The sequence below is a fragment of the Apodemus sylvaticus genome, chromosome 5 (genome assembly GCF_947179515.1).
Source record: "Apodemus sylvaticus chromosome 5, mApoSyl1.1, whole genome shotgun sequence".
NCBI classification, from domain to species: Eukaryota; Metazoa; Chordata; class Mammalia; order Rodentia; family Muridae; genus Apodemus; species Apodemus sylvaticus.
Window position 1 is genome coordinate 11,752,096 of NC_067476.1, and position 26,002 is coordinate 11,778,097.

The 26,002-nt window shown below is 54.7% G+C and overlaps 4 protein-coding genes across 6 annotated transcripts in view; 2 read left to right on the forward strand and 2 right to left on the reverse strand.

The window, feature by feature from the left end:
• Positions 1 to 143: 143 nt before the first annotated feature.
• Positions 144 to 4,787, forward strand: Tor2a (torsin family 2 member A). 3 transcript variants are annotated; one of them, XM_052182210.1, is made up of 5 exons: positions 152 to 367; positions 1,706 to 1,971; positions 2,571 to 2,746; positions 3,670 to 3,801; positions 4,040 to 4,142. In XM_052182210.1, the coding sequence occupies exons 1-5, from the start codon at positions 217 to 219 to the stop codon at positions 4,140 to 4,142; spliced, it is 828 nt and encodes a 275-aa protein (XP_052038170.1). In that variant the 5' UTR covers positions 152 to 216. The 3 variants fall into 3 exon arrangements, with proteins under 3 accessions (XP_052038171.1, XP_052038170.1, XP_052038169.1); XM_052182209.1 differs by having other exon boundaries at positions 155 to 367; positions 3,670 to 3,797; positions 4,040 to 4,787; XM_052182211.1 differs by lacking the exons at positions 1,706 to 1,971; positions 3,670 to 3,801; positions 4,040 to 4,142 and having other exon boundaries at positions 144 to 367; positions 2,571 to 2,638.
• A 68-nt stretch (positions 4,788 to 4,855) lies between these two features.
• On the reverse strand, positions 4,856 to 18,086 carry Ttc16 (tetratricopeptide repeat domain 16). Its single transcript, XM_052182208.1, has 15 exons — positions 17,776 to 18,086; positions 17,502 to 17,549; positions 16,787 to 16,953; positions 16,405 to 16,495; positions 16,142 to 16,285; positions 14,049 to 14,149; positions 13,830 to 13,959; positions 12,231 to 12,445; positions 11,211 to 11,455; positions 10,958 to 11,099; positions 9,933 to 10,098; positions 9,483 to 9,625; positions 9,186 to 9,312; positions 6,534 to 6,609; positions 4,856 to 5,564 (listed from the first exon to the last, which is right to left on the reverse strand). Exons 1-15 carry the CDS (start codon positions 17,791 to 17,793, stop codon positions 4,861 to 4,863), a joined length of 2,517 nt encoding a protein of 838 aa, XP_052038168.1. The 5' UTR covers positions 17,794 to 18,086; the 3' UTR covers positions 4,856 to 4,860.
• Positions 18,087 to 18,212: 126 nt separating this feature from the next.
• Positions 18,213 to 22,242, forward strand: Ptrh1 (peptidyl-tRNA hydrolase 1 homolog). Its single transcript, XM_052182212.1, has 5 exons — positions 18,213 to 18,330; positions 18,744 to 18,963; positions 19,146 to 19,245; positions 19,416 to 19,461; positions 19,559 to 22,242. Exons 1-5 carry the CDS (start codon positions 18,223 to 18,225, stop codon positions 19,739 to 19,741), a joined length of 657 nt encoding a protein of 218 aa, XP_052038172.1. The 5' UTR covers positions 18,213 to 18,222; the 3' UTR covers positions 19,742 to 22,242.
• Positions 19,901 to 26,002, reverse strand: part of Cfap157 (cilia and flagella associated protein 157) — a 7,847-nt gene continuing 1,745 nt past the window's right edge. Inside the window, exons 2-9 of the mRNA XM_052182213.1 lie at positions 23,851 to 24,122; positions 23,133 to 23,286; positions 21,884 to 22,151; positions 21,463 to 21,593; positions 21,179 to 21,329; positions 20,552 to 20,718; positions 20,268 to 20,463; positions 19,901 to 20,007 (exon numbers count right to left, since the gene is read on the reverse strand). Of these exons, the coding sequence (XP_052038173.1) occupies positions 19,936 to 20,007; positions 20,268 to 20,463; positions 20,552 to 20,718; positions 21,179 to 21,329; positions 21,463 to 21,593; positions 21,884 to 22,151; positions 23,133 to 23,286; positions 23,851 to 24,122 (1,411 nt within the window). The 3' untranslated portion in view covers positions 19,901 to 19,935. The remainder of the gene's footprint in view (positions 20,008 to 20,267; positions 20,464 to 20,551; positions 20,719 to 21,178; positions 21,330 to 21,462; positions 21,594 to 21,883; positions 22,152 to 23,132; positions 23,287 to 23,850; positions 24,123 to 26,002) is intronic.

A 26,002-nucleotide genomic window follows, 5' to 3' on the forward strand; every position in this document is an offset into this window, starting at 1 on the left:
ACCCGTGACCATGGCAACGGGGGACTTGGTGGTTCGCGGGCTCCCCCAGGAGGCCTATTTGCGGTACTGCTGCGAGTCGGGGTTTAGAGCCCCGAGTAAGGGGAGCCGGGAGTTGTAGGCAATGGGCGTGGCTGCCGCGGAGCGGTGCACACCGGGAGCTGTAGTTCACAGGTTTTGGCGGTGGGCAGCCTCTGACCGAAACCGGGCCTCAACCGGATGGCGGTGGCCAGGCACGGCTGCCGGCCCTGGTGCTCGATCCTCGGGTTGCTTGGGCTGGCCTTGGCTGCCGCCGCTGCCTGGGATGTGGCTTCTCTGCGCTGCAGCTTCGGCTCGTTCTGCGAATGCGACTTCCGGCCCGACTTGCCGGGTGAGGGGTGGGAGCCGGGGCGGGCAGGCGGGCGGGCAGCCAGGAGCTCGTAGCGGGTCGAAATGTCTGCGGCCCCGCAGGCCCTGGCTGGCGGAGGTGGGGATCCGAGCGCCTCTGGTACAAACCTGAGGCGAGGGTTTGGAGGTTGCCCGGGGGAGGGAAGCCTTTGACAACGGGGCGCCCGGTGGCTTGAGGCTGGCCTCCCTTATTGAGGACTTGTCACTCCGGGAGAAACCTGCGGTCGGTCGGCTGAACCTGTTGACGGCTGTCATCTACTCCGGGCGGGTGCAGTCCGGGAGAACTGCCTCGAGGGGGCGGTGCCGCACTGCCCCTCGTTTGGACACGAATCCCAGAGGTCTCAGACACGCCTTCGAACCTCTGATGCTTTTTGTTTATTCAGACAATCTTTCTACGTTGATTAGGCAGTTTTGGACCTCACTATGTGGACCAGGCTGCTCTCAAACTCACAGAGATCCACTTGGCTTTGCCTCCGGAGTGCTAAGGGATTAAGGGTTTGCACCACCATATCCTGGCTGATTTTTTTTTTTAAAGATTTATTTTTTATTTATATGCGTACACTGCAGCTGTCTTCAGACACACCAGAAGAGGGCATCAGATCCCATTACAGATGCTTGTGAGCCACCATGTGGTTGCTGGGAATTGAACTCAGGACCTCTGGGAGAGCAGTCAGTGCTCTTAACCGCTGAGCCATCTCTCCAGCCTGGTTTTTGTTTGTTTGTTTTGTTTTCGAGACAGGGTTTCTCTGAGTAGCCCTGGCTGTCCTGGAACTCACTCTGTAGACCAGGCTGGCCTCGAACTCAGAAATCCGCCTACCTCTGCCTCCCAAGTGCTGGGATTAAAGGCGTGCGCCACCACTGCCCTGCTTTTTTTTTTTTTTTTGTATTTATGTTTTGTCTGCAAGTCTGGGTACATCGATATGCCCATGGAAGTTAGAAGAAGGTGTTGACTCCTCTGGGATGGAGTTATAGCTAGCTGAGAGCTACCATGAGGGTGGTAGGAATCGAACTTATGTTCTCTGCAAGAGTAACCAGTGCTTTTTTTTTTTTTTTTTTTTTTGAGACAGGGTCTCACCATGTAGCCCTGCTTTGCTGGCCTAGAACTTACTATGTAGACTAGGCTGGCCTGGAACTCAGAAGAGATCTCCCTGACTGTGCCTCCCAATTGCTGGGATTAAAGGCATGTTGGAATTCACTATAAACACAGGCTGGCCTTTGAGTAGGAGGATTATTGCTGCCTCTGCCTCCCAGGGGCTGAGCTAACCGATGTGAGTCAACAGCCTGTCATCTGCTTTGATGTGCATTCTTTCTGTGGCCCTAGGTCTGGAATGTGACCTGGCTCAACACCTGGCTGGCCAGCATCTGGCCAAGGCCCTAGTGGTGAAGTCATTGAAGGCGTTTGTACAGGACCCAGCCCCCAGCAAGCCGTTGGTCCTTTCCTTGCACGGCTGGACAGGCACTGGGAAGTCCTACCTTAGCTCCCTGCTGGCGCAGTATCTCTTCCGGGGCGGCCTCCGTAGCCCTCACGTCCACCACTTCTCCCCCATCATCCACTTCCCACATCCCAGCCACACCGAGCAGTACAAGGTAGGCCACATGTGTCCTGGGTCCCTTTTCTCTATCCTAAACGCACAGCCAGTTGGAGGCTCAGCCTTCGGAACCTTAGGAACAAGGCTTGCCATGATACTGTGGAAGAGCTTGCTGTGAAACGCGGGTGGTGGCATTAGTGGTGTCCGTGGGTCAGAGACATCATGAGAGGCATGGGGATGACACAGGGTAGATATTACTTACAGGGTACCTGTGTCTGCATTACCGTCCTCTCTTAAGCTCTGAGCCCCGATTTGGCACGCGCTCCCTGGTGACTGCTAGCCCTGATGACTATTGTTCCTGATCTGTCTTAGCTGTCACCACTGTAGGGCAGGTCTAACCTCCCCTGTCAGAAGTCACTAGCTGTCATGAACAGACAACTGGGGCACTTGTATTTGCACCCCTGTCGTACCACCCCCCCCCCCATTGACTGGCTGTGTCACTCTGGACGAGTCTCAGCACCTCTCTGAGTTACCCGTTTACCATCTGTCTCGAGGGTTGGTACCGATCACGTGTCTCTGGCTCGGGACGGCGTTCTGGGTTGTGGGGAGTTGTCTTGTTGGTCTCCTCCTTTGGACTTCCTGTCTCTGCTCTCACAGAAGGAGCTCAAGGGTTGGGTCCAGGGGAACCTCACCGCCTGTGGCCGCTCGCTTTTCCTCTTCGATGAGATGGACAAGCTGCCCCCTGGCCTGATGGAAGTCCTGAAGCCCTTCCTGGGCCCTTCCTGGGTTGTGTATGGGACCAACTATCGCAAAGCCATCTTCATCTTTATCAGGTCTGGCCTGCATTGCAAGCGAGGGGGGGAATGGAGTGGAGGGGTAGGGGCGTAAAGGGGGCAGGGGGCGGGGAGGGGGACACCTGTTAGAGGTCCAGCTCGGGGCTGTGCTCCCAGCAGGGCACTGTCCCCAGGAGCCCAGGCACGCTCTCCCAGCTCACTTTACCCCTGTGACTGCCATTGCAGTGCCTGACTTCTCTGACATTCTCAAAGCCCTTCTGGGCTCTGACTTTTAGGTCCTTGCTGCTGAATAGGATCCCAGCCTGGTCAACAGTCATCCCTCCTTGGTAGTTGAGAGGACACAAGCCTGGGAGAAGGGGACCCCGTGTCCCTACTCTCCGACCCCAGCCCTGTTTTCCAGCTGTGAGTCCTTAAGCAGGAGCGCTGAGCTTTTTCAAGCTCGGCTCTCTGCTTCTGAAGCTGGACCAGTGGTAATTCCCCACTGTCCTCCTGAGGAAAGCTAGTTAAAGGCCACCAAAGGACTTTGTAGTCTGAGGGTGGTAACATACTTGTAATCGCAGGGCTCTGAAAGCTGAGTCAGGAGGATGGCTTCCAAGTTGAAGCCAGTCTGGGCTGCAATAGAAGAACCTATGCCAGGCGGTGGTGGCACACACCTTTAATCCCAGTACTTGGGAGGCAGAAGCAGGTGGATTTCTGAGTTTGAGGCTAGCCTGGTCTACAGGACAGCCAGGGCTACACAGAGAAACCATGTCTTGAACAAAAAACAAAAAAACAAAACAAGAACCTGTGTCAGCCCCCACCCCAGATTGTTCTGTGAATTGTAAAGTACATCATATATACATGTCACAGTGGCTTGGACGTCACAGGGAGAAGGAAATGGGTCACTCTGCTGATTCTGAGTCATGTTAGGTGTGACCCTCTAGTTCTTCAATGAGTCTCAGCCTGACTTCTTGTGATTTTAGCAATACTGGTGGTGAGCAGATCAACCAGGTGGCCCTGGAGGCATGGCGCAGCCACAGGGACAGGGAAGAAATCAGCTTACAGGAGGTGGAGCCGGCCGTCTCCCGAGCTGTGCTGGACAACCCTCACCGTAAGTTGGCTCAGGGACCAGTGTTGGTAGGGCCTTCACACTTCAGTGCAGTGGGCTAGACACCTAAATCTGAAGCCTTGTCCCCTGCACTGTGCCCCGCCCCCACCCCCAGGCTTCTGCACACACCGCTCGTGGCCTGCCAACAGCCCCAACTCCTGCAGCTTGCAGGACACCACCACTAACCCTGTGAGCCATAGATTCCCCACCTGACCCGCTCACATGGCTTCCGTGCCTCCCTGCAGATGGCTTCTGGAGGTCTGGCATCATGGAGGAGCGCCTGCTGGATGCCGTGGTGCCCTTCCTCCCCCTGCAGCGGCATCACGTGCGCCACTGTGTGCTCAATGAGCTGGCTCAGCTGGGCCTGGAGCCCCGAGAGGAGGTGGTCCAGGCTGTGCTGGACAGTACCACCTACTTCCCTGAGCAGGAGCGGCTCTTCTCCTCCAATGGCTGCAAGACTGTGGCCTCCCGAATCATGTTTTTCCTCTGAGACCCCAAGGTGGTGTCATTGCCTCCTCTGCCTACACAGAGCAAACAAGAAAGGTCTGGGCGGCTTCTGGAAGAATTCTCTCCTAAGCTGGCTGGCAAGTGGGACCCAGAGCACAAAGTTAAAATGAAGAAAGGTGTTGGCCAGGCTAAGGAAGAAAGGTCTAGAAGCATCTTTCCTGGGAAATTCCTGGGTACCCCAGAACCTAACAGCCTTGCCACAGCCCTGCAATCTGAGCCGAGCCTTCTCAATGTGAATTGCAACTCAGGGACAAAGGCTCCTGGCTACTTCCAGCTGAGGGCTTTCACTGGATTGCCTTGTCTGGTTCTTTTGCCAGATCTCAGCCCACAGCCTGTGGCTGGACCTGACAATCCAGCTAGGCCAGGCTAGCACCTCACAGTTCCACCAAATAGAAGAACTCAAGCTGCTACTTGGGCCTGGATTTCAAGTTTTTAATTTTGTACAAGAAGAGAACAGAGATAATAAACTTGGCCATGGTATCAGAACACTGACCAACGTTTCTTACTGTCCTGGGAGGAGGCAACTCTGCTGAAACCTGTTCCCTGCTCAGCAAGGGCTTCATTGGCCCTTTGCGGGAGCAGAATAATGGCCAGGGGTGAATGCATCTCTGTCTTCTGGCCCCTCTTGGACATCTTTAGTTAAGAGGTTAGTTAGTTCCATAAAGCTCTCACTGTGGCTGAGATTGGTGGATGTGCTCTCACTGAGGCTGGAACTGTCCTCAGGCTTGCTGGGCCCCAGAGTCTGGCCCGGGGGCTGGTTGGGGGTACTGACGACGCTCTCACTGCTGTCGGGGTGGATCGTGCTGGAAGTCTGTGTTAGTGTCTGGCTGCTGCTCTGGGCCTTGCGTTTCCAGCCCTGGGCTCGAACAGCCTTAGCTCTTCTGACTCTCTCCTTCAGGGTCAGGATAGACCTGGACTTGCTAGGCTTTGGGCCCTCGGGGGCTTCTGTCGTGCTGGTGGTCCGGCTGGGGGCCTTGGGAGCCTCTGTCTTCCTGGGCTTTGGCTTTGGGTCTTGGGTGGCCTTTGTCATTTTGGTGGCTCCCCTTTGGCTGCTGGCAGGTGCGATCTCAGTGAAGTCATGATTCAGGTAATCCGTGACCACCTTGACAACCTTGGGGCCCCAGGTTAGTTCCTGCTTCTTCCTGGGTCCTGAGGGCTGAGGCTTTAGCAGTGTGGACTCGGAGGATGCTACAGCTGTGTGGGAAGAGCTCCGATACTCCTGACTCGTTGACATCTCCGGCCCGTCCGTGCTGATGCTCACAACTGGAAAAGCGTGTAAAGAGCGTCCGTTGACCTCTCTAGGCAGCTCCAGGAAGACAGCGCTTCCAGGCAGTCTCCGGCCCACAACCCTGAGGCCTACCAATTCCGCCGGGCCCACCTTCTCAATATGTCTGGGCTGCGGGGTGACAAGACGCTGCCCAAACAGCACTGACCCAGCCTGCCCTCTCTTTGGGCTCCCCAGCCCTGTTCTCCCACAGGCCTCTGAACTCTGTGCCAATCCATCTGACATGCAGGGGATTCCAACTCTTCCTTCAGCTCTTTGAAGCCCACCCTGACCCCTCTAAAGGTCTAATTGCACTCTGCCCTCCAAGCCCCACTCCCATTTGCCTGGCTGGCTGCTCCCCGCCATCTGTCTTAGGATTCACTTCCTGGAACCAGGACTGAGTCAGTCACTCATTCCCCTCACCAGTGGTTGGTACAGGCCTGCCTCGGGGCAGGTGGGCCACCACAGTTTGGAGGATGATAGCCAAATAAAAGGAAGGGGACTAATATTGTCCCCCTGCACCAAGGAGCACTGGGAGCAGCCTTCTCTGTTGATGCCACCCCACACCAGGGGGCGCCCGGGAGCAGCCTTCTCTGTTGATGCCACCCCACACCAGGGGGCGCTCGGGAGCAGCCTTCTTGCTTTGCCCTTCCCCCCCCCTCTCGGCTGGTGATTGCAAAATTGGGAGTCAAAACCTGCTGGATATGCATGAGGTTTGTAGCTTAGTTCGGAGACATACTGAGGAGCAGAGAGAAAGAACAGGCCTTGGAAGAAGAGGCGGAAATAGTAAGAGCCGAGAAGGGCCTGGGGTGGCTGGTCCTGCCCTGTGCTGACCACCATCCCTAAGTCCCCACCACATCCCTTGTGAGGTTGGGACAAAGCTATCCAGGGCAGAACCTAAGGTCATGCTCAGTACTTGGTCTCTCTGTTGCTTTCTGCTAGGCTAGGCAGGAACAGCAAGCACTTACTGCTGTAGACAGAACCTGAGGAGGTCTGGTCCACGTAGCTGTCTGTCAGGGATGTCCTCCTGCGAGGGATCTTCACCTATAGCAAGAATCAGGCTGGGAGCTGCAGACTGGTAGGCTCTGGCGCCCACAGCCATACATTTGCAAGGTCACAGGACAGTCTAGCCATTTTTTTTTTTCTGCCTAAGACAGGGTTTCTCTGTGTAACCCAGACTGGCCTAGAACTTCCTCCGAAGACTAGGCTGGCCTGGAACGCAGGGATTTGCTCATCTGTGCCTCCCAAGTGCTAGGATTAAAGGCATGTGACCAAGCCGGTTGTGATGGTGCATGCCTGTAATCCCAGCACTTGGGAGGCAGAGGCAGGTGGATTTCTGAGTCTGAGGCCAGCCTGGTCTGCAGAGTGAGTTCCAGGACAGACAGGACTACTCAGAGAAACCCTGTCTCGAAAAAATGATTTTAAATCATTTTTAATATGATTTATTTTCCACTTTTTAAAATGTGTATGCAAAGGTGTCTGTGTACACAAGAGTACAAGTGCCCAAAAAGGTCAGAAGAGGGCATGGGGTAGATGGTGCTGGAGTTACAGGCATTTGTTACAGCTCAGTGTAGGTGCTGGAAACCAAACTCAGCTCTTCCACAAAAGCGGTATTGACCTAACCACTGAGCCATAGCTCCTCCCAACCCACTTGGATGTTGTTGTGTTATGTTGTTGTGTTTGCTTTGTTGTGTTTTTCCAATTGAGCATTCTTTCTTCCATGTTTAAGAGTTCTTGACAGAGCCGGAGGTGGTGGTGCACGCCTGTAATCCCAGCACTTGGGAGGCAGAGGCAGGCGGATTTCTGAGTTCGAGGCCAGCCTGGTCTACAGAGTGAGTTCTAGGACAGCCAGGGCTACACAGAGAAACCCTGTCTCTGGGGGAAAAAAAGTTCTTGACAAAGTCTCTAGGGTGGGTGGGAAGGCCAAGAGGCTAAGAAGACTGCAGGCACGGCGTTTAGTCAGGCCTGATAGGCATCCTGTCCTAGAAAGGTAGAACACTGGTTCACATGGTGTCAGGCTTCTGTAAACTAAAGCGATGAGCCCTGAGAGACGCACGTTAGGGACTGAGAAGTCTCTCCCTCACCACACACTTTCAGTCACCCGTGGGGATGCTATGCCTGTTTCACAGTGCAGAGGACGAGTCTCTGAGCTCTGAAGCAGCCTGCTGAGGAGAGAACAGACTTTGTATACAGCAGGCCTGGTGGCCCTCACCACCCATGGTCACATCGGTAGCTGTGGAGAAAAGGTAAAGCGGACAGGCACCTGCCAGCCATCGTGTTGTCGCCCAGAGAGAGACACTCACAGTGATGTCAGGGCACACAGGCGCATGTTCCTTCCTGTTAATGTAAGCTAGGAAGGCACTGGTACAGCATTCCCTACAGCTGCATCACCCGCATAACTAACACTGAGGGAAGGGACCCGGAGATGGGACAGCCGGCCATGCTTCAAAGGTAAATCTCACATACAGAGTTAAGAATTGGGGCAGCCTTTTTTTGTTTTTTGCTTTTTTTTTTTTTTTTTTTTTTTTTTTTTTTTTTTTTTTTTGGTTTTTCTGAGACAGGGTTTCTCTGTGTAGCTCCGCCTGTCCTGGAACTCACTCTGTAGACCAGGCTGGCCTCCAACTCAGAAACCCACCTGCCTCTGCCTCCCAAGTACTGGGATTACAGGTGTGTGCCACCACCGCCTGCCTTGGAATTGGGGCAGCCTTGTGCAGAGGTGGGGGGGTGGGACAGGAGCCTAAGAGGGTGCCTTCTGGAAGCTGAGAATGTGTTTGTTGACTTGGGTGTTGAGGCCATAGCACACTCATTTGTGAAAATTTAGCTGACCCTTAAGACTTGTGTACTTAAAAATGGGTGTGGTGGCTCATGCCTGTAGTTCCATCGCTTTGGAGTCTTGAGGCAAGAGGACTGTTGCAAGTTTGAGGCTAGCCTAAGCTATGTAAATTCTAGGTCAGCTGAGTTACATAGCAAGACACTGGCTCAAAAACAAACAGGTGTGGGGGGAGGGGAAGGATTGCAGGCCTTTAATCCCAGCCCTAGAGATGCAGGAGCAGGCAGATTTCGGTGAGTTTGAAGCCAGCTTTGTCTATATAGTGAATTCCAGGCAAGCTAGGGCTACATAGTGAGGCCCTGTCTGGAAAGGCAATACTGACTGACAGGGAAGATAGATATGTAGGTCAAGCACCTGCTAAGCAATCTTGAGCACCTGAGCTGACAGTCCTGCAATCTACACAATCTGGAACAGACAGCTATGTGCACTGTGGCCCCAGCGCTGGTGTGTGGAGACAGGAGGTTTCTGAGACTGCCTTAGTCTCAATAAGGCAGAAAATGATAGGAAAGGAAGGATACCCAACATCCTCCTGTGGCCTCCACATGGGCACGTGTCCTCACAGACAACACACACAGCACAACCCCCCCCCCCCGCCCCCGCAGTGTATTTTCTAAGATAGACAATAGACAGTCTGTAGGGGCGTTTAGTAAAGAAGGCAAGACACGAGTGGCTGGTGTCCCAAGCAGTGTATGATCATGCAGTCACAGAGGTACCTTACTTCTGCGTCTGTATCTCGGATGACAGTAGATCAGGCTCACAGTAGGCCAGAAGCCTCAGGCCTTCCACTCACCTTTTTCTTCTCCTCTACCAACTGCGGAGCCTGGAAAATGGTCACTTCCTCTTCAGGGGTCCCAAGAAGTTCCTGCTTCCAGGACTTCACCAGGATTTGGGCTTTCCGGCGTTCCATTATCCGCTGCCTATCAAGTTATGGTCCCAGGACCTTTCTCAGTCTCTGGAATCTGAACTGCTGTCCCCAGAGACCAGGCAGTGCAAGCCCTACAAAAGGAGGTCCGAGTCCCCACCAGTTCCTACCCCTGGCCAGAAGTCCCTGTGCCACACACACACACACACACACGTGCACGCTTACACCACACTGCTTTGCGGGTAGATGTTCTTGGGTCCATTTTCTATCATCCGGCTTAGCTGGAGCTTGGCCAGTTCGGCCACTGGGCTCTTGAGCGCGGTCTCCACAGTCATGCCAGGGAAGAGGGTGTTCATCATCGAAGCCATCTGGTAGGAGAAGACCAACCAGAGCTGTGACAATGCACAGGTTAGTGCTGCCTTGACCTCGGACGGACAGGGGAGGTCTCCGTAGACTTCCTAAACCCAGGAGGAGGAGACCATTAGGAATGGTCAATTCCCTAATGGGGCGGCAGACGGGACAGGCACTAGCTTCTGAACATTAGGGCCTGTCTGAGTCTCTGTACCCGAGGCAGGAGGGATGTTAGTGAGGAGGAGGGCGAGTGGGGTAGCAGCTCAATGTCACCGTCTCTTGTAGGGACAGGATGAGAGCCTTTCTGGCCCAGCAGGAGCCCACCTTTGGATAGTTGGGGTTCAGAAGCAGCACAGTAGCAACATCCTGGCGGGCTCCCAAAATGTTCTGCAGGAACTGTCGGCACTTGGCCCGGTGCAGGTAGTACTGGGGTTTCTGGGGGTTGTGCCTTATGGCCTCCGAGAAGTGCTCCTCTGCTGTCTGGAACTGCCTGAGGGACATGCCCAAGGCTGCCATGAACTGCCAGCAAAGATGGTGGCTGCAGGCACCGACGAGTTGAAGGAAAATGAGGGGCCTCTGCTCCTGCCCTGCTTCCCACCCACTTCTGTTACTTCTTGATGGACCCGACAGTTGAATACTATAACTTTGGCATACCCTAATTTCTTGTTTTATTTAAGTTTTTTGAGATAGGGTCTCCCTATATAGTCCTGACTTTACTGGAACTCACTATGTAGACCAGGCTGGCCTGGGCCTCTGTACCTGGCCATTTTTTTTTTCTCTCGAGACAGGGTTTCTCTGTGTAGCCCTGTCTGTCCTGGAACTCACTCTGTAGACCAGGCTGGCCTCGGACTCAGAAATCCACCTGCCTCTGCCTCCCAAGTGCTGGGATTAAAGGCGTGCGCCACCCCTGCCTGGCCCTGGCCCTAGCATTTTTAAAACTGCATATGACTCTTCTGCCTGTGTGTGTGTGTGCGCACGTGCGTGTGCGTGCACCATCATCATGCTTAATCGCTTGGAACTGGGATAGCAGATGACTGAGTTGCCACGTGGGTGCTGGAAAGCAACCCAAGTCCTGGATGGAATCTTTAGAGGGAGGCTAACTGGGAAGGCAGGTAGGCCTGGAAAATAACATTCTGAATCATACGTGATTGAATATTTAAAATTTTTCATTAAAAAACTTAATTTACTAAAATAATCAAATTTATTTTTGCGGTAAAAATGTGAATAAAATCTCTGACCAGGAGACAACTGTGGCTTCTGGTGAGCCCTTTCCAGGCCAGCGCGCCCTTAGCCACGCCCCCCATCTCCCCACCCCCCACCCCCCCACTCCCCTCCTGCCTGTGGCCCACCTGTGTTTCTGCTGGCAGAAGCCCATCTTCTCCTGCAGTACACCCATGCGCAAGTTGGCTCCTTCATCCAGAGGGCACAGGGCCAGCGCTTGCTTGTAGTCTGCCTCCGCGAAGGCCAGGTTGCCCAGCTGGAAGAAGCAATCTAGGACCCGAGGGTGAAGTCTAACTGCATCCCCACTCCCTAGGCACACCCAGGCCCTGCCTGGACTCCTCCTCGGGCAGTTAGCGAGGGCCTGACCGCCACCCCGCTCACCGCCACGGTTGATGTACAGGCCCTTCTCGGTCTGCTCATCTCTGATAGCCTTGTTCAGGAGCAGCACACCCTCCTGGTAGGCGCCATGGTTGTAGCAGTGCACCGCAAAGTCGTTGTAAGTCAGCAGCAGCTGGCGCTGTGCCTGCTTCACCAGGCTGTCCTGGGCGTCAGTCACCATGTCCATTGCCTTCAGGAAGTCTTCCACGGCTGGGTCAAATTGCTGGAGCCGTCTGCGCAAGGTGCCCCTATTGTGGTGGGCAGGGCAGGTCGCAGGGAGGGACAGAGGGCTAAAGCATCGCACTTGGCCAGAGGGCCACTGCCCACCCTGGACCTTCTGACCCCTGGCCTTTGACTGTAGTCATGAATTCTGTCTCAGACCCTAGGTCTGCCCTCTGGGGCTGGCCCGAGATTGCTGCTTGGATAGATAACCTGCTAGACATCTGGATTTGTTATTTCTCAGGGATAGTGTTCCAGTTCGCAAGCGGTACATGTGCTGGTGTCTCTGCTCAGTATAACTTCATGTACTTAGTTTATGGGAATTCTATGAGCTTCTGGGAATTTAACACAGGTTGACAGATTTGTTCAGCAAGCTACTTTACCTGCTGAGCCATCACATGCCCCCTGTTCAAGCCTTTTGTATACACGCTTTAGCCAACTATCTAGATGAGAAAATCCAGGAGTAGGGAGATTGAATGGCACCAGATCCTTGGGGGACCAGATACAATCTCTAGCCTCATGCCCTCCCAACATTAACTTCTCAGCAGGCCCGGCAGGAGTCCTAAGATTCCCAGGTTACCATGGAGACCACCTCTATGGTGCCATGACCCCAGTCGAAAGAGGGTATGGGAGTGTGGGGTTGTGGGGAGGGTGGGAGTGGGGGTGGGGGGTAGGGTGAGGAAGTGGGGGGGAAGGTTATTAGAGGTTAGAGAGGGAATGAAGCCTGGGAAGGGTCCGAGGCTCTCTGGAGACTGCGAAGCAGGTCTGTGGGAGGTCCAGCCCTCTGCACCCCGGTTCCGGTACCGGAAGAGGAAGAAGTTGGGATCCAAGGGATTGTTCTCAATGGCACAGCTGATGCACTTCAGTGCTCGGTGCAGCTTCCCCTGCACGGCCAGGATGCTGGCATCTTGGAGAGACTGCTTGGCCTGGTCCACCATCTTCTGGAGCAGCCCTTTGGCCTGTGCGTGCAAGGGGTCTAGGAGCAAGGCGCTTCGAAGGTCCTGGTAGCAGAGCTTGGGCTGCAGGGGTGGAGGGTGGCACTGTCCCAGTCGGGGCAGGGGAAGGCAGGCCTCTAGGAGACAAGCTATGACCACACCGTCCCTCCTGTGTCCCCGGCATGAGTGTTCTACATTTCTGGCCTCTTGAGTGAGGCAGTCCCCGGCCTCCACGTCAATAGCTCCTTTCCAGGTATAACTTCAGGGAGGCGGGTCAGCCTTGGTGATTGCACTGATCTTATCTCCTAGTAGGAGTCCTGTGGTGAGGGGACGGTGTGGCCTCATCCCCTGCTGCATCCTTTCTCTACTCCCAGCCCCGCCCTTTACACAGAAGGCAGCTGTGACCCAGGGCTGACTGAGGTCTGGGTGTGAGCAGAGAAAGGCAGAAGCCTTTCACCGACGTGCAGGCTAGCCCAGGCTAGCCCAGTCAGCCATCTTAGCAGGCTCCTCACTACTCCGGGGATAATTGGTTGGAGGGTAACCTGGGGGGACTGGGGGATGGCTGGGGTGGGCTGGGGCTGGAAAACTGACTGGCTGGCCTTGGTCAAGTCACCTCTGGTCCATTTTTCTGTTCACCTTCCTTCAAGGGTATCTGGCAGTCTTGGGGATGAACTTGGGCAAAGGTCTGGGTTCAGTACAGCCCTTCACACAGGAGGAGGTAGGGGCCAGCAATAAATATGAAGAATAGACTCTTGCCTTTGAAGGGGACTTTCAAGTGTCACTGTGACACTATGGCCCAGCCTCTGGCTAGCACCTGCCTGGCCACTCTTGCCTAGCCACTCCCCATGCTGGCCTGCATCCTTGTCCCCAGCTGTTCCCTGTGATCTCTGTTCCCATGCTCACTCAGCAAGGAAGGCAAGGAGCTTGGAAATACAAAAGGAAGACAGGATGCTGGGCGTGGTGGTACACGCCTTTAATTTTTTTTTAATTATTTTTTTTATTTTTTGGTTTTTCGAGACAGGATTTCTCTGTGTAGCCCTGGCTGTTCTTGAACTCACTCTGTAGACCAGGCTGGCCTCAAACTCAGAAATGCACCTACCTCTGCCTCCTAAGTGCAGGGATTGAAGGTGTGCGCTACCACTGCCAGGCTTGTGCATGCCTTTTATCCTAGCAGAGGCAGGTGAATTTGTGACTTCTAGGATAGCCAAGGCTACACAGAGAAATCCTGTCTCAAAAAAGCCAAAAGAACTGCCCCACCACCACCACCACCAACACCAACCCAACAAAGAACAACAAACAGGAAGGAAGGAAGGCAAGAGGAAGAAGCACCTCAGCTAATGTCTATGTGCAGGTGTCCTGGATGCCACACAGCTGAGGGCTGGGGACATGGCTCAGCTCCCTACCATAGAGCCAGGGGGGAGGGGAGTGCAGCTCCGGGGGTGCACGCTTGCCCCCCACTGTGCATTACCTTCTGGAAGAAGTTGTACAGCCGAGCCCTGAGGATGAAGACATCTGCACTAGCCCTGCCCTGTTTCACCTCCCTAGTGATGAGGGCAAGGCAGTCGTGATACCGCTTGAGAGCCAGCAGGCAGGCCATGCTGGGGGGCAGAGGGCAGAGGGCAGAGGGCACTCAGCCTGGGGCGGTAAGAGGCTGCTGCCAGGGGGGGGGCAGCTGTGAGGCACTCACCATCGGTAACTGAAGGAGGCGTTTTGGGGCTGGAGGTCGGAGGCTTGCAGGAAGACACAGAGGGCTTCCTGGTAGTCACACAACTCGTACAGGCACTGGCCCTGAGGAGACACGGCTGTCAGCTCTGCTCAGAACTCCAGCTCTGCTGACCTCCACGGGTGGCAGAAGACAGGGAGAGAGGCTTGGACAGAGACAGAGACTTCAAGAGACAGAGATGGAAAGAGAAACAAGAGCTGAGCAGAGAGACTCCAAGAAACATGGAGGAAAACAGCCACAGAGATTCCAGACAGAATGGGGCCGCAGGGGAGGGAGAGCAGCTGGGCTCTGGCCAAAGGCCCAGAATCCACAAGCATTCCCCAGATAGAGGACCTAAGGCTCAGGGTGGTGAAGTGACCCCCAAAGGTCACACAGGAAGTGGGCTAGCAGGACACAGGCCCTCAACAGTTCCATCAGTCATTTGAATGCCCTGACGGTGCTCCTGCCTTGTCTGGTATATCTGTCTTATTTGTTTTGTTTTTTGGATTTGGCTTTTGAGACAGGGTTTCTCTGTGTAGTGTGTGTGTGTGTGTGTGTGTGTGTCTGTCTGTCTGTCTGTCTGTGTGCATAGGGAGTTCAGAAGACAGTTTGCAGAAGTCTTCTGAACTCACTCTGTAGACCAGTCTTCCTGGAACTCACTCTGTAGACCAGGCTGCCCTTGACCTCAGAAATCCACCTGCCTCTGCCTCCCAGAGTGCTGGGATTAAAGGTGTGCACCACCACTGCCCGGCTGTATCTGTCTTATTAATGTTTCACAATGTAACTCCTACTGGCCAGGAACTCTGCCACCCAGGCAGACCTTGAACTCACGATAATCTTCCTGCCTCAATTTCTGGAGTGCTGAGTGGGGAAGCCTGAGCCACCATGTCTGGCCCAATGTTTCTTTTCTATCACATGTACTTATTCTGTGAGGAGTGGGGGCAGGCACATGCCACAACACGCGTGTGAGAGTCATGGATAACGTGTGGCGGTCTTTCCTTTCCGCTGTGTGGACCTCAGCTATCACATGGCAGGCTTAAGAGGCAGATGCTCTTGTCTGCTCAGCCATGTCACTGGCCACCAGTGCTTCCCTGTAAGAACTGAGCGATTTGATGGTATTTGATGGTTTGATTTGAGTGTTTTGTGGTACTGGTGCTTGGACTCAGACCCCTGCTGTACTAGGCAAATGGTCTACCACTGTTACACCCAACTCAACTTCTATCCAATATTCGACTTTTAAAAGAACTTTCAAAAGACATTGATGGTAGTGAGATGACTCAGTGGGTACAGGGACTTGGTCATCAGGCCTGCTGATGCCCAGGGCCCACCCACGTGGTACAAGGAGACCTCTGACTTCTGCGAACTGTCTTCTGAACTCCCTATGCACACAGACAGACAGACAGACACACACACACACACACACACACACACACAAGTAAATGTAAAAATAAATGTTAAGCAATTAAAATTCCGCTTATTACTAGGGATAGGACTCAGAGCCTTCTTTCTGTATGCCAATCTGGCATCCTACCACTGAGCCACACACCTACTGACCCACCCAAATCAAATTTAAAACTTAGTTCAGAGCTAGGTGGTGGTGGTGCACGCCTTTAAACCCAGCACTTGGGAGCAGAGGCAGGAGGATTTCTGAGTTCGAGGCCAGCCTGGTCTACAAAGTGAGTTCCAGGAGAGCCAGGGCTACACAGAGAAACCCTGTCTCAGAAACAAACAAACAAACAAACAAACAAAAAAACAAAACAAAACAAAACAAAAAACCCTAAAAACCAAACTTAGTTCAGTCATACTTGCCACATCTTAAGGGCCACATTTCCATGTGGCCTGTGGTGACCCTATTGGATAGTGTGGAGTAGGTCAGTACCTTACTGCAGAAGTTCTGTTTAGACACCCCCAGCTAAATTAATAAATCAGTGATGCGGGCAGCTGGTGTGGACAGACCTACAGACCAGGAGTCCCCAAGAACTCAGATCCTATCCCAGGAAGGCTTCCTGTAGGCAGAGGGCAAGCCAGTAGCTGGGGCTAAGGTGAGACCTTCTCTGTGGGTGGGGCAGCCCGGGCACCTGTAGGTAGAGCACAAAGGCCAGCCGGTCCAGGTATCTGTTATTCGCTGGCTCGTAGGAGTAGGCCCTGCGGAGGTTCTGGAGGGCAGACGAGAAGTCACAGAGCTGGATGAAGGCCTCCGCACGGAACACATAGAAGTCTACCTGAAGGCAGAGAGACCCTGGCTGCTATGTCCTCTCCAACGTCCTCCCCTCCAGGTGGCACCGGGATCTGATGGCTTATGCCAGCCAGTTGCTTCCAGGGACCACTCTGACTCTCTTACCAGTTTGGGGTCCAGATGGAGGGCACGGGAGAAGAACAGCACAGCCATCTCCCAGTCTTCTTGTAATAGGCACTGATGGCCTTCGTTATAGCTGTGAGGACAGGACAGGACAGGCAGTGGAGCTGGCACTGATCTCGGACAGCCCAGGACCTACTCAGGACTACAGTGGGGCACGCAGGAGGGAGGGCTTCACAAGTCATCAGAGCTCCTCAGAGGCCAGGCTGACCTTCCTACAACTCTTGCAGGGAGGGCATCAGCCTCTTCTCCCTCTACCCTTGCTGTTCACTGAGGCCCGGAGACCTAGCAGCCAGCTTGCGGCTGACCCAGTATTAATGGTTGTGTGGCGTAGGAACCTGGGGCTGGGGACAAACGAGTCACTCACTACTCTCTGACTTTGGCAGGCACCGTTGAGCCCACCACCCTTCGTTTTAAAGTGTCTGTCATGACATAGAACACATGGCTGGTCCCAAAGATGCGGCGCAGGATCTTCTCTGGAGCTTCAGGAGCCTTTAGCTTGGGCGTTTTCTGTGATCGGGCATTGTCAGGCTCCTGGAACCAAACCAGGGACAGAACACTCGCAAGGCCTCAAGGATGGCCTGATGTCACTTCCACACGTCCCTCAGGAACTTTGCCTACTGGAGGAGGTGTGAAGAAGCCTCCTGGTAGAAGGCACACCCAGTCTGGGGTTCAGCAGTCCCCTAGTGTTCCAACATTTCTCCAGCCCTGTCCTGTTGGCCAAGGTCAAGGAGATGAAAGTCCTTGTCGCCACTGCACCATCTGCTCTCCTCTTGGGCTTTGTCTACTCTCACCGTGTGCTCTACCTGCCCGTGTGTTCTCAGCACCCAGCTCAGACCCTGCTGCATACAGTTCCTTCTGACTGCCTCGCCCCCCACCCCCCACCCCCACCCCCGGGCTCTCACACCCCCAGCAGGCCACACCGAGCAAGCACTTCACCTGACTTCTTCCCAGGGCTTCTCACTTCTGTGTGGTCACCCTTCCCATAGTCACCAGAATTGGGGACCTGTGTCTCCTCAATCCTCAAGTTCTGTGTTTCTCTCCTCAAAAATCCCTCTACCAGTGGGCATGGTGGTGCATACCTTTACTATCCCCGGTTTGGAAGAAGAGGCAGGTGTATTTCTCTTAGTCTATAAACAAACAAACAAACCATGTTAAACAACAACACCAAAACAAACAAACAAACAAGCAAACAAACCTCTCTGCCCTCTACTTTAGGACTGGGAGGCCAGGTACTCCTCTCCCCTCCCACACTACAAATGATGAACTTCCCAAGTCTCACTGAAGGGCTTGACTGGTTCTTCCTCAAGCCTTTCTTGCGGCCCTGCCCTCTGCCTTGGCTTTTCCCTTTCTCACCTTGCTCTTGTCCGTCATGGCCAGGTTTGTAGGCTGACTTCTGAGCTGAGCAAACTTCGCGGTTCCCCGCCTCCGTTGTTGCTAGGCACCAGCTCCAGGATGCCATAGGCCCCGCCCATTTGGCCTCGCCTCCGAGAGTCACTAGAAACTTAGCAGGGCAAGCCAAGGCCTAAGTCAAGGAAAGAACCTATGGGCAGTGCACGCCGAGGAGGGCCAGGGTAGAAACATAACGAGGTACCAGCCCTTGAGCAAAGGCTGGGCCATACAGTGTGACGCGGCGCGGAGGAACGCACCCTGACACTCACCGGGTCCGCGACCCGCCCACTTCCGCCCCGCAGAGACCTGGCGGACACCGAACCCGGCCTGGATTGGGCGTCGCAGGACATGTGGTGGTGATGCTATTGGCTTAGGGATGCCTGACGTCAAGGGGCGGGGTCCTGACCGTGAATGGGGGTCAGCATGTTGAGGTCCGGCCTTTTTCGCCCAGGGATGCGGCGGAGTTGGGCCTTGAGCCGGCAGGCTTCCGAGGCTCGGTTCCCCGGGAAGCGGTGGCTGGTGAGTGGGGCGTGGGTGACTACACAGGGCGCGGGGCTTGGCGCCGCGGCTGCGGTTACACGTATGTGTATGCGTTGTGTGCATGTGCCGTGTGGTTGTCAGAAGGCAACTTGGGAGAGAGTTCTTTCCACCATGTAGGTCCTGGGGATGGAACCTAGGTTGTCAGGATTAGCAGCAAGTACCCTTACCTTCTGAGCCATCTTTCCGGGATACTTGTCACTTTCTCTACTTAGTTAAATAGGTGCAATATTGACCGGCTCCAAACTTTTAGTTTTGCTCTTGCACCAGGGAGCGACATCCTTGGGCTGGTGGGTCTTCCAGGAGTTCCCAGGTCTTTAAGAGCTCCTTCCCAACCCTGTCGCTTCTCTGTTTCCTGGTCACTGTTTTGGGTCCTGTGTGAGTGTTGCCCACAGGTGGCTGGCCTGGGGAACCACGGAATGCCCGGCACCCGGCACAGTGTGGGCATGGCGGTGCTGGGGCAAATAGCACAGCGACTGGGAGTGGCAGAGAATTGGGCTCGTGACTCGCGCTGCGCTGCTGACCTCGCCCTGGCCCGGCTTGGGGATGCTCAGCTGGTCCTGCTCAGACCACGGCGGCTCATGAACGTCAATGGGCGCAGCGTAGCCCAAGCTGGTGAGTTGTGGGTTTCATGGATAAGAGGGCACAGGGACCAGAGAGAGGGTTCAAATATAACAAGTGCCCGGTAAGCCCCAATTACTACAGCGAGGGCTGGGGGAAGCTGTTTATATAGGGGGGTTGTTGTGATCCCTCTGAGCAGATACACAGTAACTAGGGTGTTGTTTCCCTGTGCCAAGCGGAGCTGTTTGGGCTGACTGCGGAAGAGATCTATCTGGTGCATGATGAACTGGACAAGCCCTTGGGAAAACTGGCTCTGAAGCTGGGGGGCAGTGCAAGGTGAGGCTCTTATGTGCATAGGTGTGGATAGGGACGCTGGTCTCTGTTGGGGTGGAGTAAAGTTGTCGAGGCTATCTCTATAGTCTGGGTTGCTGAAGGGGGCCTGGGCAAGGAAATGGAGGAAAGGCACTGCCTCAGAAAGTACTAACTTCATGTCACATCCCCCCAAGGGGCCATAATGGAGTCCGTTCCTGTATTAGCTGTCTGAACTCCAATGTGAGTCTACCCTTCTGCCCTGCCCTGGGTGGGGGTGGCCAGCATTGGGTCCCCCTTGTATCTCACCAACACACCCTCATTCCCCTGGCACCTACAGGCAATGCCAAGGCTGCTGGTGGGCATCGGGCGCCCCACACACCCTAGTATGGTGGAGACCCATGTGCTGGGCTGCTTCTCCCCGGAGGAGCAGGAGCTCCTGTCCCCATTGATGGGTCAGGCCACTGACCTGCTCCTGGACCACATCCGTGCTCGAAGCCAGGGACCACTGTCGGGCCTCTAATACCCGTGGAGAGATCTACCTGTTTGACTGCCCACCGGTACCCTGAAGCCCAGACGGGGCCACAGAACTGCACTGACACATGCGGTACCCAATGTTTATGTAACTTCTCTGGGTTTCCCCAGGCCACTTGCAGATTCAAGGAGGGACCGTGGCCACACCAGTCTGTTTCCGCGGCCACTCGGCCTCCCCGTACTCTATTTGCGGTGTAGGAAAGGTCTAGGAAGGGCAAACTTTTTGAACCTTTTGAGAGCTCCAGATGAGTAGATCTGCAAGATTAAAAGATACTGACTTGAAATCGGAAGCTTCCTGTGGGGGCTGGGGGCCAGTGGGGCAGAGACAAAAGGGTCTGGCCAACCCTCTCCTAAGGGATCATGGGTATTATGGTTCAGCCTTTTCCCATCAGGCTATTTTATAGGTGGGGAGGATCAAAGAGATTCCACCGTATCCCTGAGGCCACCCAACTGCCGCCTGACAGAACCAGGGACAGCTGTTAGCTTGCTGCGCCTAGGGTCCCTGGCACCCCTACCTCATTCGTGTTGTGTAACTGGCAGATCCCCATTCGGGTGACATAGGAGAGAGGCCTGAGATCCTGGGGTTTGGGTGGGATGCGGACCCGACGTCGAGGCACCAGCCCAAGGTCCCCCGGTTGGTAGGTTGTGATGGTCGAGAGCTGTTGCAGCAGAGAAGCACCCCCTTTCTTGGATGTCTGGGTGATGAGTCGGCTGTGGAGAGGGACCCCACGGTCATCCCCCTCCATCCCCACGAGAGGAGGACGAGGCTCAGACAAATATTGGAGGGCTATCTGCTCACCTCTCTTTGGGTGGGCCCGGGGGCTGCTTGTCCTGGTGGGAAGCCCTGTCCGGCTGTGTTTTCAAAATCACGCCCGAGCTGAGCAGGACCAGCAGCTGCTGCAGCAGCTCCTTACGCTGCAGCTGGAACACCACGTCAAAGTCGCCATCCTCCGTCTCTGCTCGCATCTGTTGGTGTGACGTGAGGTGGGGTTAAGTCACCACAGGGGCCCGCCCCCATCCAGGTTCTCCAGGGCCACTGCCTGATTCCGCAGTGCCAAGTTATCAGGCTAGGACGACTGAGGCTTGGAGCTCTCCAGAGCCCTGTCTTTGGAGGTTTGAAAGGAATCTTCTCTCTCCTGTTCTTCTGCCTGCCACTGCCTCCTAGGGATTAAAGGTGTGCACTGTCACACACTTTTTATTTTGTAAGACACTTGAATGCCCAGGCTGGCCTTGAACTCATTCTGTAGCTCCAGTCAGGTCTTGAATTTGGAATCCTCCTGCTTCCGCCTCCCCAGTCCCTGCTGTGATTAGACCCAATTCGTTTAGATCCAGAATGAGAAAGGGAGTCTGGCCATAAGCCTCTCCGGAAAGAGGCCCTCTGCTCTTTGCCCCAGTGGCCTCTTGGTATCTCCCGCTGATTGCTAACCTGCACAATGTCCTGTAGTAGGGAGGTGGCCTGGGTCAGGATGGTTTTAAGGTTTGCCCGGATTTTCTGTTCCTTGGTCAGCTCCTCCTGCAGCCGACTTGCCTCTGCCCGCTGCTCCTTCAGCTGCTCTTCCAGCTCCTCTTTCTCGGTCCTGGTTGGGGACAAGACTGCTCGCAGGTGGCTCCAATTCGCGCTCGGCCAGGCACCGCCTCCAGGCTTCACCTTGTCTGAGAGTCCACGCCCTAGTGGTCTCCACCGCCCCCTGCCCCCCAGCTCAGACTCGCCTCAGGGTCTCGTTGTCCTTCTCCAGATTCTGGAAGTTCTGCTGCAGTTGGGCCAGCAGGGGGCGCAGCTGCGCTGCCTCCTCTGTCCCCTTCCTCTGTTGGCGGCACTTCTCAGTCAGCATGAGGATAATCTGCGGCGGTGGGCGGGGGTCACAGGCTCCTTGTGGGACCCCGCCCACCCCAACTCCGTTTTGAAGATACAACTTAGGACTTGCTCCCACGTACGGGCAGGCCAGCGCCGCCTCTGGACACAGCTAGGCCGGAGGTGGGCTCCACTCAGTTATGGGGCAAGCAGACTCCAGAGCTAGGGCCAGCACCCTGGTGAGGAAAGCCTGGGACCTCGCTGCAGACTGTCGCCACCCTTGACTTGGTTCTGGCATAGGTCCCCTCGTTTCACACGAGGAGGGCATGGTGGTCATACCTTCTGATGCCCTATGTTCTTTCTGGCCATGATCTCTTGGGAGTTCTCCAGTATCTCCAGCTGCTGGCACAGCTTGTCCTTTGTGCCCTTGAGCTGCTCGTTCTCCTGCAGCAGCTGCACGCCTTGCTGGGACACCTTGGTCAGCTGCAGAGTCACGTTGTTGTTCTCCAGGATGGCCCTCCTGGTCGTCTCCCACATCTGGTTGGTGGCCACCTTTCGGAACTCGGTGGCCACCAGGTTTACACGCTGGATGATCTCTTTCCTCAGTCTTGCCAGGAGGGTGGGGTTGGGAGTCAAATAGATGGGTATAAGTCTTGGTACCCCCCATTTTTTGGGGGTGTGTGGTGTCCTAGACATTTCCCCAAAGAATTTCTGGGCCTTTAGAATTTGAACCATTGAAACATTCTTACCTATTAAATAAACACTAGAAGTGACAAGAGGACGGGAGTGTGCACTGCCAGCTTGGGCCCTTTCATCCCGACCCCCATAAGTCCCAGTCAGGGTTCTGGGGCACAGAGGCTGTGGAGTCCATGGCTTCCTTCTAGAAAGCTGAAGGAGAGCTGAGGGGAGCTGGGGGGAGCTGAGAGGAGGGGGGAAGCTGAGGGGAGAGGAGGAGGGGGGAGCTGAGGGGAGCTGGGGGGAGAGGAGGAGGGAGCTGAGGGGAGAGAAGGAGGGGGGAGCTAGGGGGAGAGGAGGAGGGGGGAGCTGAGGGGAGGGGGGAGCTGAGGGGAGAGGAGGAGGGGGAAGCTGAGGGGAGGGGGGAGCTGAGGGGAGGGGGGAGCTGAGGGGGGGGAGCTGAGGGGAGAGGAGGAGGGGAGAGCTGAGGGGAGGGGGGAGCTGAGGGGAGAGGAGGAGGGGGGAGCTGAGGGGAGGGGGGAGCTGAGGGGGGGGAGCTGAGGGGAGAGGAGGAGGGGGGAGCTGAGGGGAGGGGGGAGCTGAGGGGGGGGAGCTGAGGGGAGAGGAGGAGGGGGGAGCTGAGGGGAGGGGGGAGCTGAGGGGAGAGGAGGAGGGGGAGCTGAGGGGAGGGGGAGCTGAGGGGAGAGGAGGAGGGGGGAGCTGAGGGGAGGGGGGAGCTGAGGGGAGGGGGGAGCTGAGGGGAGAGGAGGAGGGGGGAGCTGAGGGGAGGGGGGAGCTGGGGGGGGAGCTGAGGGGAGAGGAGGAGGGGGGGAGCGAGGGGAGGGGGGAGCTGAGGAGAACTGAGGGGAGCTGAGGAGAGCCGTGTGGCCCAGCAGGTCCCCAGCCTGCCCACCTGTCCTTGTCCAGCACAGACTTCTTCTCCAGGTTATACACGTAGTCCTTGTATTCGCCCTCCTGCCTCCGAAGCTGTTCCTCCAGCGCCATGTACTTCTCGGTGAGCTCCTCTTTCTGCAGCCGGAATTCTTCCAGGGAACTCAGCTTGACCCCTGCCCGGCAGGGGCCACAAGGCTGGTGAGCTGCTGCTGAGAGCTTTGACTGACGCCCCTCTGGGCGCTCAACTTTCCCCTGGTCTTACCTCACCCCGTGGTCTGCACGTGCTATGACTGGCCCCGCACATCCACTGCCTTTCTCTGGAGGGCCTCACTACACACTCTAATCTCCGCGGACCTTGTTTAGATCCTCCTCAAGAAGTTCCCTCCCCCCTGAAACCTCCCCACATAAGACTGGCCATGACGACAGCAGCTGACCCTGGGCAGACAAGTCTCAACCTCCCCTCTCAGATGGGTGGCATAGATAAAATCCTCCATTTTGAAGCATTTCCTCATCTATGAACTAGGGAAGGGAGAGCATTTCTGGCCTTGGGAATGCATGGACAATCAAGGCGGACAGTGTTTGGAGTGGCATACAGCTCTTTTTACCCAAGGTAGCTGTGGTATCCCCAGTTCCCGGGTGAGGCCCTGCCACAGCCAGTGACAGCTGTGGATTTGAACCTTGCTGCCTTTAGTGGTGAATTCACACAGGTCTGCTGGTGGGTCCCCTGGTCCCCTCACCAAGGGCGATGTTCTCTGTGGTGAGCTGGTCCTTGGTTTCCTGGAATTCATGGCGCACCTGGGCCAGCTGAGCCTCGAAAGCATCCTTCTCCATCTCCTTGGCCACCTGGAGGCTCTGCAGCTGCTCATTAAGGTCCGTGATCTCGTCCACCCTCTGGTTGAGTGTGCGCTTGAGGAAGGCTACAATCTCCTTCTTGTTGTTGGCCAGCTGCTCGAACTCCTGACGGAACAGCTTCTCCTGCACAGCGAGTTCATCCCATTTCCGCTGATACCTGGGTGGGGCAGGACAGAGATGCAGGGTCAAGCTAGGGCCTGCTCTTCCAGACTCTTCTTCCAGAGAGGGCCATCTGAAGTTTCCCAGAGTCTGAATTTCCAATTAAGCTTCACACTGGAAGCCTTAACCTCTGCCTGTGCTAGGCATTTAGGCTGTCTTTCTGTTTTAAAGGTGTGTAAGTAAACCTGAGGTCAATCTAAGCGTAACAGTTTGGCTCGGCTGGGTAGCTGGTGAGCTTCAGAGAGCCCTTCTCAGCAAGGTCAGGGTTAAATGACACAGGACACTGTCGTTGCCTGGCCTTTTTCAAGGTTCTAGATCCTGAACTCTGCCCTTCCTGCTTGCTTGATGTCTCCCTAGCCAGCATTTTCTATTTCTTCTTAAAATTTTGTCCTTGTTTTGAGAGTCTCACTATTTAGTTCTGGCAATCTTAGAACTCGCTGTCCAGACCAAGCTGCCCCCCCCCCCCCCCCCCCCGTCTCACCCACTCTGCCTCTGGAGTGTTGGGATGCAAGGTGTGAACCTGAGAGGTCACCTCATTCAGATGTGAGTCCCATGGGGACTGAGTCTATACTGTGCTGGCAGCGGTACCCTGTTCACACCTGTTTCCGGTTTGTTTGGAAGGGGTGCATTTGCTGTGACCTCCAGTAACAGAGACAAGGAAACTGAGGCTCAGAGAGATGAAGAAACTAGAAACTGACAAGACCAGAACTTGAGCCCAGGCAACTGAGGCTCTTACCCACAATGCCTGTCTCTGCCGTCAGTCCTCTCAGCTGGCCCAGCTGTTAGCACCCCTACCTCTGCATCTCAGGCACTAACAGTTTGCAAACATTAAAGACTCAGTAACTATGTGTTAAATGTGTTTTTCCTGATACATTTCATCTAATGTCTTAGGTCAAGGAACATTTGTTACTTTTGTTTATTTAGTTAGTTAGTTATTGGAGACAGGGTTTCTCTGTGTAGCACTGGCTGTCCTGGAACTCACTCTTCTGACTAGGCTGGCCTCGAACTCACAGAAATCTGCCTGCCTCTGCCTCTCAGCTGAGTGCTGGGCCACTACCCCAAGGCGTGCGCCACCACCCCAAGCTTTTATTACGTCTATTGTTATTAGTAGTATTTTGGTCTTGACATTAGTAAGTTCTTTTCGAAGATTTATTTATTTTATGTATGTGAATACGCTGTCTCTGTCTTCAGAAACACCAGAAGAGGGCAGCAGATCCCATTACAGATGGTTGTGAGACACCATGTGGTTGCTGGGATTTGAACTCATGACCTCTGGAAGAGCAGTCAGAGCTCTTAACTACTGAGCCATCTCTCCAGACATCATTCGTAAATTTTAAGAGTGCTGTATTTACTGGTTTCAAACAGGATAACAAGCATTTGGAGAGTTGCTTTATTCATAAGGATTTATTCATAAATCTTTTGAATGAGTAGTGCGTACAAGGCATTTCAGGGTATGGGTGCCTTTGTTGGGAGAAGCAGCAGCCTGCCTCTTCTTCCTGGCATGATTTCCCCAGTGCCCTGTGTGTGCCTTTCTTGTGGGAATGGTATAAAGCAGAGACGCATGGGCCTGTCCGGGTACACACCTGCTCAGCACCAGCTGTGATTTTTCTCAGCATCAATCAATCATGAGCTGCCACTGCCTCATTGTCTTTTGTTTATTTATTTACTGCATATGTGTGATATTCAGGCATATGTGCATATTTGCAGGTGTATGGAGGCCAGAGGTTGACATTTGTTGAGACCCCCCCATGACATGTAAGGATGTAGGTGCTCTGATAATTATACCCATTTTACAGATAAGGAAATAGAGGTTCTCCACCTTATATATTGAAGCAGAGTCTCCTATTGAACCCAGAGCCCACAAGTTCGCCAGTCTAG